The 12,268-nt window shown below is 58.2% G+C and overlaps 1 protein-coding gene across 1 annotated transcript in view; it reads left to right on the top strand.

Annotated features, from left to right (window-relative positions):
- The first annotated feature begins 477 nt into the window (after window positions 1–477).
- The window catches only part of STK3 (serine/threonine kinase 3), a 385,808-nt gene continuing 374,017 nt past the window's right edge, over window positions 478–12,268 (top strand). The window contains exon 1 of the mRNA XM_073632031.1: window positions 478–788. Within this exon, the coding sequence (XP_073488132.1) occupies window positions 766–788 (23 nt within the window). The 5' untranslated portion in view covers window positions 478–765. The remainder of the gene's footprint in view (window positions 789–12,268) is intronic.

Genomic DNA, 12,268 nt, shown 5'->3' with positions numbered 1-12,268 from the left:
GGCACTTGTTAGCGATGGCAGTGTAAGAGGGCCCCTCGCGGGCTCGCTTCGCTCGCCACGCTTCGGGCACGGCCTCGCTGCGCTCGGCAACTATTTATTCTCACTCTATGTCCACTTGGATAGTGGGGAATGAACCTGGACATAGGGTGAGAATAAAAGTGCAGGCGCCGTGTACAGCTGATGATCAGCTGTTAAACTTCGGAGACTTTCGGCGTCTCGTTTGTCCTCCGTACTGCGCCTGCGCAGTACAGGGCGGACACTATATGATAGGGGACTGTATTTGACAAGACACCGGCTCTCCCCTGACATGCTCCATACTGCTCTGATGACAGGTCCTCTTTATAGAATACTCAGCTGAATAAGTGACAGTTCCCCTATCCCACCAATAAGACTTTACAGGGCGGAGCTATGAACGAAAGCCCGCCTCCTTCCCGGCATGCTCCCCGCTCTTCTCTCCACTTCCTGCTCCCTGTCTGCTCTGGTTGGGAGGGAATGAAGCGGATCAGTAACATCAATAACACCGGAAGAAACCTGCTAGGACTCCTCACTAGACGTGACACAGGAATCCACCAATGAGGAAACGAGCTAGTGGCCGAGCCAGCCAATCCGTGGTGTGAGCGTAGCCGGGGGCGGGGCTGGCGGAAGTAGCGGGTTTGGTTGAAGTGTAGTGCGGAGCAGGAAGATGGAAGTTGTACGGAGTTAGTGCGGCTCCCGGAGATCATTGTACAGCCTGTTCTCTGTCCGGGGAGAGCGGACACCGCCAGCATGGAGCAACCCGCACCTAAGAGGTCAGCCCACCATTACTCCGGGGACACGGGTACTGAGGGCCCGGGGACTGCTGGGAGCAGAGGCCTCACTCCGGACATGTCCGCCTGACACCGGGGAGAGATCCCGGATCAACCCCTACACCTAACACTGACTTCTACAACACTGATCACCATCCCCGACCTCCCCTACACTGTGCCATCCCCGACCTCCTCTACACTGTGCCATCCCCGACCTCCTCTACACTGTGCCATCCCCGACCTCCTCTACACTGTGCCATCCCCGACCTCCCCTACACTGTGCCATCCCCGACCTCCTCTACACTGTGCCATCCCCGACCTCCTCTACACTGTGCCATCCCCGACCTCCTCTACACTGTGCCATCCCCGACCTCCTCTACACTGTGCCATCCCCGACCTCCTCTACACTGTGCCATCCCCGACCTCCTCTACACTGTGCCATCCCCGACCTCCTCTACACTGTGCCATCCCCGACCTCCTCTACACTGTGCCATCCCCGACCTCCTCTACACTGTGCCATCCCCGACCTCCTCTACACTGTGCCATCCCCGACCTCCTCTACACTGTGCCATCCCCGACCTCCTCTACACTGTGCCATCCCCGACCTCCTCTACACTGTGCCATCCCCGACCTCCTCTACACTGTGCCATCCCCGACCTCCTCTACACTGTGCCATCCCCGACCTCCTCTACACTGTGCCATCCCCGACCTCCTCTACACTGTGCCATCCCCGACCTCCTCTACACTGTGCCATCCCCGACCTCCTCTACACTGTGCCATCCCCGACCTCCTCTACACTGTGCCATCCCCGACCTCCTCTACACTGTGCCATCCCCGACCTCCTCTACACTGTGCCATCCCCGACCTCCTCTACACTGTGCCATCCCCGACCTCCTCTACACTGTGCCATCCCCGACCTCCTCTACACTGTGCCATCCCCGACCTCCTCTACACTGTGCCATCCCCGACCTCCTCTACACCGTGCCATCCCCGACCTCCTCTACACCGTGCCATCCCCGACCTCCTCTACACCGTGCCATCCCCGACCTCCTCTACACCGTGCCATCCCCGACCTCCTCTACACCGTGCCATCCCCGACCTCCTCTACACCGTGCCATCCCCGACCTCCTCTACACCGTGCCATCCCCGACCTCCTCTACACCGTGCCATCCCCGACCTCCTCTACACCGTGCCATCCCCGACCTCCTCTACACCGTGCCATCCCCGACCTCCTCTACACCGTGCCATCCCCGACCTCCTCTACACCGTGCCATCCCCGACCTCCTCTACACCGTGCCATCCCCGACCTCCTCTACACCGTGCCATCCCCGACCTCCTCTACACCGTGCCATCCCCGACCTCCTCTACACCGTGCCATCCCCGACCTCCTCTACACCGTGCCATCCCCGACCTCCTCTACACCGTGCCATCCCCGACCTCCTCTACACCGTGCCATCCCCGACCTCCTCTACACCGTGCCATCCCCGACCTCCTCTACACCGTGCCATCCCCGACCTCCTCTACACCGTGCCATCCCCGACCTCCTCTACACCGTGCCATCCCCGACCTCCTCTACACCGTGCCATCCCCGACCTCCTCTACACCGTGCCATCCCCGACCTCCTCTACACCGTGCCATCCCCGACCTCCTCTACACCGTGCCATCCCCGACCTCCTCTACACCGTGCCATCCCCGACCTCCTCTACACCGTGCCATCCCCGACCTCCTCTACACTGTGCCATCCCCGACCTCCTCTACACTGTGCCACCCCCGACCTCCTCTACACTGTGCCACCCCCGACCTCCTCTACACTGTGCCACCCCCGACCTCCTCCTCTACACGGTGCCACCCCCGACCTCCTCCTCTACACGGTGCCACCCCCGACCTCCTCCTCTGTGCCATCCCCGACCTCCTCCTCTGTGCCATCCCCGACCTCCTCTACACTGTGCCATCCTCGACCTCCTCTACACTGTGCCACCCCCGACCTCCTCCTCTACACTGTGCCACCCCCGACCTCCTCCTCTACACGGTGCCACCCCCGACCTCCTCTACACGGTGCCACCCCCGACCTCCTCTACACTGTGCCACCCCCGACCTCCTCTACACTGTGCCACCCCCGACCTCCTCTACACTGTGCCACCCCCGACCTCCTCTACACTGTGCCACCCCCGACCTCCCCTACACTGTGCCACCCCCGACCTCCTCTGTGCCACCCCCGACCTCCTCTGTGCCATCCCCGACCTCCTCTACACTGTGCCATCCCCGACCTCCTCTACACTGTGCCACCCCCGACCTCCTCTACACTGTGCCACCCCCGACCTCCTCTACACTGTGCCACCCCCGACCTCCTCTACACTGTGCCACCCCCGACCTCCTCCTCTACACTGTGCCACCCCCGACCTCCTCCTCTACACTGTGCCACCCCCGACCTCCTCCTCTACACTGTGCCACCCCCGACCTCCTCCTCTACACTGTGCCACCCCCGACCTCCTCCTCTACACTGTGCCACCCCCGACCTCCTCCTCTGTGCCACCCCCGACCTCCTCCTCTGTGCCACCCCGACCTCCTCCTCTGTGCCACCCCCGACCTCCTCTACACTGTGCCACCCCCGACCTCCTCCTCTACACGGTGCCACCCCCGACCTCCTCTACACGGTGCCACCCCCGACCTCCTCCTCTGTGCCACCCCCGACCTCCTCCTCTGTGCCACCCCCGACCTCCTCCTCTGTGCCACCCCCGACCTCCTCCTCTGTGCCACCCCCGACCTCCTCCTCTGTGCCACCCCCGACCTCCTCCTCTGTGCCACCCCCGACCTCCTCCTCTACACTGTGCCACCCCCGACCTCCTCCTCTACACGGTGCCACCCCCGACCTCCTCCTCTACACGGTGCCACCCCCGACCTCCTCCTCTACACGGTGCCACCCCCGACCTCCTCTGTGCCACCCCCGACCTCCTCCTCTGTGCCATCCCCGACCTCCTCTACACGGTGCCATCCCCGACCTCCTCTACACGGTGCCACCCCCGACCTCCTCCTCTACACGGTGCCACCCCCGACCTCCTCCTCTACACGGTGCCACCCCCGACCTCCTCCTCTACACGGTGCCACCCCCGACCTCCTCCTCTACACGGTGCCACCCCCGACCTCCTCCTCTACACGGTGCCACCCCCGACCTCCTCCTCTGTGCCATCCCCGACCTCCTCTACACTGTGCCATCCCCGACCTCCTCTACACTGTGCCATCCCCGACCTCCTCTACACTGTGCCACCCCCGACCTCCTCCTCTACACGGTGCCACCCCCGACCTCCTCTGTGCCACCCCCGACCTCCTCCTCTACACTGTGCCATCCCCGACCTCCTCTGTGCCATCCCCGACCTCCTCTACACTGTGCCATCCCCGACCTCCTCTACACTGTGCCACCCCCGACCTCCTCTGTGCCACCCCCGACCTCCTCTGTGCCATCCCCGACCTCCTCCTCTACACTGTGCCATCCCCGACCTCCTCTACACTGTGCCACCCCCGACCTCCTCTACACTGTGCCACCCCCGACCTCCTCCTCTACACTGTGCCACCCCAGACCTCCTCCTCTACACTGTGCCATCCCCGACTTCCTCTACACTGTGCCATCCCCGACCTCCTCTACACTGTGCCATCCCCGACCTCCTCTACACTGTGCCACCCCCGACCTCCTCCTCTACACGGTGCCACCCCCGACCTCCTCCTCTACACGGTGCCACCCCCGACCTCCTCCTCTACACGGTGCCACCCCCGACCTCCTCTGTGCCACCCCCGACCTCCTCCTCTGTGCCATCCCCGACCTCCTCTACACTGTGCCATCCCCGACCTCCTCTACACTGTGCCACCCCCGACCTCCTCCTCTACACTGTGCCACCCCCGACCTCCTCCTCTACACTGTGCCACCCCCGACCTCCTCCTCTACACGGTGCCACCCCCGACCTCCTCCTCTACACGGTGCCACCCCCGACCTCCTCCTCTACACGGTGCCACCCCCGACCTCCTCCTCTACACGGTGCCACCCCCGACCTCCTCCTCTACACGGTGCCACCCCCGACCTCCTCCTCTACACGGTGCCATCCCCGACCTCCTCCTCTGTGCCATCCCCGACCTCCTCTACACTGTGCCATCCCCGACCTCCTCCTCTACACGGTGCCACCCCCGACCTCCTCCTCTACACGGTGCCACCCCCGACCTCCTCCTCTACACGGTGCCACCCCCGACCTCCCCTACACTGTGCCACCCCCGACCTCCTCTGTGCCATCCCCGACCTCCTCTACACTGTGCCATCCCCGACCTCCTCTGTGCCATCCCCGACCTCCTCCTCTACACTGTGCCATCCCCGACCTCCTCTACACTGTGCCATCCCCGACCTCCTCTACACTGTGCCATCCCCGACCTCCTCTACACTGTGCCATCCCCGACCTCCTCCTCTACACTGTGTGCCACCCCCGACCTCCTCCTCTACACTGTGTGCCACCCCCGACCTCCTCCTCTACACTGTGTGCCACCCCCGACCTCCTCCTCTACACTGTGTGCCACCCCCGACCTCCTCCTCTACACTGTGTGCCACCCCCGACCTCCTCCTCTACACTGTGTGCCACCCCCGACCTCCTCCTCTACACTGTGCCACCCCCGACCTCCTCCTCTACACTGTGCCACCCCCGACCTCCTCTGTGCCATCCCCGACCTCCTCTACACTGTGCCACCCCCGACCTCCTCTGTGCCACCCCCGACCTCCTCTGTGCCACCCCCGACCTCTTCCTCTACACTGTGCCATCCCCGACCTCCTCTACACTGTGCCATCCCCGACCTCCTCTACACTGTGCCATCCCCGACCTCCTCTACACTGTGCCATCCCGACCTCCTCTACACTGTGCCATCCCGACCTCCTCCTCTACACTGTGTGCCACCCCCGACCTCCTCCTCTACACTGTGTGCCACCCCCGACCTCCTCCTCTACACTGTGCCACCCCCGACCTCCTCTGTGCCACCCCCGACCTCCTCTGTGCCACCCCCGACCTCCTCTGTGCCACCCCCGACCTCCTCTGTGCCATCCCCGACCTCCTCTACACTGTGCCACCCCCGACCTCCTCTGTGCCACCCCCGACCTCCTCTGTGCCACCCCCGACCTCCTCTACACTGTGCCACCCCCGACCTCCTCTACACTGTGCCACCCCCGACCTCCTCCTCTACACTGTGCCACCCCCGACCTCCTCCTCTACACTGTGCCACCCCCGACCTCCTCCTCTACACTGTGCCACCCCCGACCTCCTCCTCTACACTGTGTGCCACCCCCGACCTCCTCCTCTACACTGTGCCACCCCCGACCTCCTCCCCTACACTGTGCCACCCCGACCTCCTCTACACTGTGCCACCCCCGACCTCCTCTGTGCCACCCCGACCTCCTCCTCTGTGCCATCCCCGACCTCCTCTACACTGTGCCACCCCCGACCTCCTCTACACTGTGCCACCCCCGACCTCCTCCTCTACACTGTGCCACCCCCGACCTCCTCCTCTACACTGTGCCACCCCCGACCTCCTCCTCTACACTGTGCCACCCCCGACCTCCTCCTCTACACTGTGCCACCCCCGACCGCCTCCTCTACACTGTGCCACCCCCGACCGCCTCCTCTACACTGTGTGCCACCCCCGACCTCCTCCTCTACACTGTGTGCCACCCCCGACCTCCTCCTCTACACTGTGTGCCACCCCCGACCTCCTCCTCTACACTGTGTGCCACCCCCGACCTCCTCCTCTACACTGTGTGCCACCCCCGACCTCCTCCCCTACACTGTGCCACCCCCGACCTCCTCTGTGCCACCCCCGACCTCCTCTGTGCCACCCCCGACCTCCTCCTCTGTGCCACCCCCGACCTCCTCCTCTGTGCCACCCCCGACCTCCTCCTCTGTGCCACCCCCGACCTCCACTGTGCCACCCCCGACCTCCACTGTGCCACCCCCGACCTCCTCTACACTGTGCCACCCCCGACCTCCTCTACACTGTGCCACCCCCGACCTCCTCCTCTACACTGTGCCACCCCCGACCTCCTCCTCTACACTGTGCCACCCCCGACCTCCTCCTCTACACTGTGCCCCCCCCGACCTCCTCCACTACACTGTGCCCCCCCCGACCTCCTCCTCTACGCGGTGCCCCCCCCGACCTCCTCCTCTACGCGGTGCCCCCCCCGACCTCCTCCTCTACGCGGTGCCCCCCCCGACCTCCTCCTCTACGCGGTGCCCCCCCCCACCTCCTCCTCTACGCGGTGCCCCCCCCCAACCTCCTCCTCTACGCGGTGCCCCCCCCGACCTCCTCCTCTACGCGGTGCCCCCCCCGACCTCCTCCTCTACGCGGTGCCCCCCCCGACCTCCTCCTCTACGCGGTGCCCCCCCCGACCTCCTCCTCTACGCGGTGCCCCCCCCCGACCTCCTCCTCTACGCGGTGCCCCCCCCCGACCACCTCCTCTACGCGGTGCCCCCCCCGACCTCCTCCTCTACGCGGTGCCCCCCCCGACCTCCTCCTCTACGCGGTGCCCCCCCCCGACCTCCTCCTCTACGCGGTGCCCCCCCCCGACCTCCTCCTCTACGCGGTGCCCCCCCCCGACCTCCTCCTCTACGCGGTGCCCCCCCCGACCTCCTCCTCTACGCGGTGCCCCCCCCGACCTCCTCCTCTACGCGGTGCCCCCCCGACCTCCTCCTCTACGCGGTGCCCCCCCCCGACCTCCCCCTCTACGCGGTGCCCCCCATGATGACACACACACACACAGATGCTGTCCATTACACACGCACGCTGTGCCATCCCTGGTCATCTTCCAGGACAGCTATATGAGAGATGATTGTCTCCGCCTTCAGCAGGAAACACAAACTAGAAAGAGATGAGAAGCCCCTCCCATCCTCAGTTTTTGGGTGCTTTCCACCCTCCGGGGGGTGTAGACTTCATCATGTGTGTTGCTTCCTCTGATAATGCCGGTTGTCAGGTCCAGGGATGCCGGTTGTCAGGTCCAGGGATGCCGGTGTTCCTAGTTAGCTGGCTTCTTGTACAATGTGCTGCTTGAATAAAGATCACTCCAGCAGCCTGATGCTTGTTTGGCCTGTTTCTTCTGAGGCGGTTTTGACATTTGTGGTTATCTCTCCTTCTGGGGGTTCCTTCCTGTGTTTTCCCGGCAGTATGGTGCCCGTGGGCAGGTCCCCTGTGTGGTAGAGCGAGGAGGACCAAGATGGCGCCAGCTGTTTCCAGCACCAGAGGATGTAACACTTTGATGCGGGGGATGTGCACTTCTGCCCGGCCTGCAAATCGCACCAGAACACACCAAAAAGTACAGCATGCACTTCTTTTGCATGGTATTGCAGAATCTGCAAATGCACTGCGTTTTCTGATCTGCATTTGGGATGCTATTAGCATAGTACTGGCATCTGCAGCAGATCGCAAAGGCAGTGCGTTTTGAACCTGTTGCTTGTGGCCCTCATGCTTGTAGTGGGACCCTAATCTATCTTTTACATGAGGGCCACAGAATGTGGTGTAGGAAAGGCATGCTCTCTTCGTGTTCCCTGCACTGCCTTTGTGATCTGCTTTGGGCAGCAATACATTGTAAGTGGCCACGGATTATAACCCTTGTCCTCCCCCCCCCCCCCCCCCCCCCTTTTTATTTATTCTTTTTTTATGGCCCATTCTTTGTCCCATAGTGGGGATTAATCTTCACTTCCTGTCCCATAGCTAATACAGGAAGTGTGAGGGGATCCCAGACATTTTCAGTTATTTGTTGGCATTTTGCTGTAATGATGGTCTCACGTGTGGTAGCTGCAGTTAGTAGTGTCATGGCTGAGTTCCCTGTGTCCATCCATGGGTCCCCCTACCGTGTCCATCCATGGGTCCCCCTACCGTGTCCATCCATGGGTCCCCCTACCGTGTCCATCCATGGGTCCCCCTACCGTGTCCATCCATGGGTCCCCCTACCGTGTCCATCCATGGGTCCCCCTCACAGGCATGTCTGTCATTTCTCCATGTGCATCAATATTTTTCCATGAAACAAACACATCTATTATGGTAAACTCTTTTACTTGCTTTCACCTGTCCCTAATCTAATTACCTTTAAGCTCTCACCTGCACTACACTGGAAGTACCAGGAATTGTGGGGTATGTAGTTTCTTCACAGGAAATGTCAGTTCTTAGACTAGAGACAAAGGTTATGCATTAACCTGTGCACTGCCATGCATGCATTTCTCATGTTTCAAACAAATAGAAACCTCTTAGGCAGCCTGTCAATGACCATTATATATTTTGTTTTAGAGAGAAAAGTCTTGATTTCCACATCCACATTGAATACAAAAGGCATATCCTCCGTCTGTGCTTTTTGTATTCTGACTAAGGATGAGCTCCGGCATATTCGCACACCCCACGTGTAGAGCCCGCCAGGAAGTTGGCGCTGCGCTAATCACAGGCAGTGAGACATTGTCCCGATGCGCGGCTGCAGAGATCGGGAAATGTCTCACTGCCTGTGATTTAGCGCAGCACAGTGCTGACTTCCTGGTGGGCTCTACACGTGGGATGTGCGAACACGCCGGAGCTCATCCTTAATTCTGACAGCAGGGAGACTTCCCCTCCATCAGAATACAATAATCAGCACTGACGGCTATAGCTGGCGGTGCTGATCGAACACTAATTTTCCAACAGGGCAGTTGCACAGAAGTCGATTAATAGATTGATATCTGTACAACCCCCCCTTGCCCATACACAGATCCAAATTTTGCCGTTCCCTGCTGAACTGACCAAACTTCGATCCATATATGGGTAGCTTTATACTGGAATGTGAAGATTTAGTGTACTATAGACCAGTGTTTCTCAACCTTTTACGGCAAAGTACCACTGCAAGTCTAAAAACATTTCTTAAGTACCCATGTCTCGAAAGTGATGGCACTGATGAGGCGGCACTGATGGCTGGGCATGCTGGCATGTGTAGTTCCTGAGCAGGCAGGACTTGCCTCTTGCCTCGTTTGCCTGCAGTAGGGAGTGGAGATCAGGGAGCCGCAGAAATAGCATCTTCACACATGGCAGGCAGGACATCCGAGGCACGCTGGAGAGGGGAGAACATGGGGCTGCCTACTCACCCTGGTCAGTCAGCCCTGGCCAAGGAAACCTCTTCTGGGCAGCGCGATGAGATCCATTGATGACAGGACACTGGGCAGCTGCCACTGCTGGCCTGACCCCCCCCCCCCCCCCACGCATTCTGGGCAGGCCCACTTTCCCTGTTGGCAGCACAATGCCACGCAATACAGCTAGTGCCGGTAACTGTATGTGTGCGGGAGGTAGGACTCGGGAGGTGCCCTTAAACCTCAAGTTCGGACTGACGTAGACCTGCTTAAAAACGCTCACCACATTGAGTCTAATCACCCCATATTACAACTATTACTGATCACTGACATGATGCACACTTTACCAGATGCAATTGAACCAAAGGAGGAGCCAGATCAAACTTTTTAGAGTCCAGAGTGGTGTTAATGTTTTTTTTTTTTTTTTTCTGCGACTGATAGCAAAAAAACACCACCAGGAAGTTGACGTGTTTCGAGGTTTCGGCACTTCTCCCTACATCAGGGCTCTAAAATGATCTAGATGTCTGGCACAAGCATATCACTAACGCTGTAGATTAGCAGACATTAACTCGCCTTATTTGGAAAGTCCAGGAGATGATGCAGCACTAGGAGCCTACCAGTTCTCCGATGGCCTGATACAGGAAAGTAATGACAGTAGAGTGAACAGATGTGGTGACTTATTTTGCTGTCTCTTCTTCCTTGTCCGTTCATCAGCCTTGGGTGGGACTTGAATCAGAGCACTTGCTGAACAGACCTATAAAACTTTTGGCGGCTAATTGTTCCAATATCTGTATATCAGATATGCATTCAGCTGATTGAAATTCATCTTTAAAGAAATACTTTAATCAGCATTACAACATCAAATGCAGGTCCATACATTCATGTGTACATACCTTTTTTTTTTTTTTTTTTTTTTTTTTTTTTTTAATTGGTCTTTTCTATGCAGGAGCTTTGAAATATGAAGACGAGCCTTTCTTTACTCTTTGGTTTTCTGCTTCTCTCCTGATAGAAAACTGATTTGTGGGCATGACTAACCTTGGGATCAGTTGCCACCACCCCCTGTTTAATGAGTACCTGAGGGATGCATTGGCTAGAGCAATGGTTCTCAACCTCAGTCCTCAAGTACCCCCAACGGGCCATGTTTTGGGAACTTCCCCTAGATAAAATAGCTCTTATACCATGTCATTGATATTGATTTAAAGCAGCTTTGCAAAATAAAGGAAACCCTGGCCTGTTGGGGGTACTTGAGGACTGAAGTTGAGAACCATTGAGCTAGAGCACTATCAACCTATTTCCCTGTTCAACTTCCTCTGTCCTTTCATTGGTGGCTACATTACAGGCGGCTGGCCACCATAGCTTCATTGATTACTAGGATGTAGTTGGCCAGCCCACAAAGCTTCATTGGTTGTTACAGTGCCTTGAAAAAGTACTCATACCCCTTCAAATTTTCGCACATTTTGTCATGTTAAGACCAAAAACGTAAATGTATTTTATTGAGATTTTATGTGATAGACCAACACAAAGTGGCATATAGTTGTGAAGTAAAAGGAAAATGATAAATGGTTTTCAATTTTTTTTTTTTTACAAATATGTGAAAAATGTGGTGTGCATTTGTATTCAGCCCCCCTGAGTCAATACTTTGTAGAACCGCCTTTCACTGCAATTACAGCTGCAAGTTTTTTTTGGGCATGTCTCTACCAGTTAGAGAGTGACATTTTTGCCCATTGTTTGCAAAATAACTCAAGCTCTGTCAGATTGGAGAACGTCGGTGTCACGGAACATCCCTCACTCCGCTAGAGTGTCGGTGAACAGCAATTTTTACATCTTTCCACAGATTCTCAATTGGATTTAGGTCTGGACTTTGGGCTACTCTAACACATGAATATGCTTTGATCTAAACCATTCCATTGTAGCTCTGGCTGTATGTTTAGGGTCGTTAACCTGCTGGAACGTTAACCTCCGCCCCAGTCTCAAGTCTTTTGCAGACTCCAACAGGTTTTCTTCTAATGCCGCGTACACACGAGTGGACTTTACGGCAGACTTTGTCCGACGGACTTTTCGACGGACTTTGCGAATGAACGGACTTTCCTACACACAATCAACCAAAGTCCGACGATTTTGTACGTGATGACATACGACCGGACTAAAACAAGGAAGTTCATAGCCAGTAGCCAATAGCTGCCCTAGCGTTGGTTTTTGTCCGCTGGACTAGCATACAGACGAGCAGACTTTTCGACCGGACTCGAGTCCGTCGGACAGATTTGAAACATGTTTCAAATCTAAGTCCGTCAAACTTTAGAGAAAACAAAGTCTGCTGGAGCCCACACACGATCGAATTGTCCGACGAAATCCGGTACGCCGGACCAAGTATGCCGTAAAGTCCGA

This window comes from Aquarana catesbeiana, linkage group LG05 (genome assembly GCF_042186555.1).
Source record: "Aquarana catesbeiana isolate 2022-GZ linkage group LG05, ASM4218655v1, whole genome shotgun sequence".
NCBI classification, from domain to species: Eukaryota; Metazoa; Chordata; class Amphibia; order Anura; family Ranidae; genus Aquarana; species Aquarana catesbeiana.
Note: the sequence above shows the minus strand (reverse complement) of the source record. Positions and strands in the feature narration are given on the sequence as shown.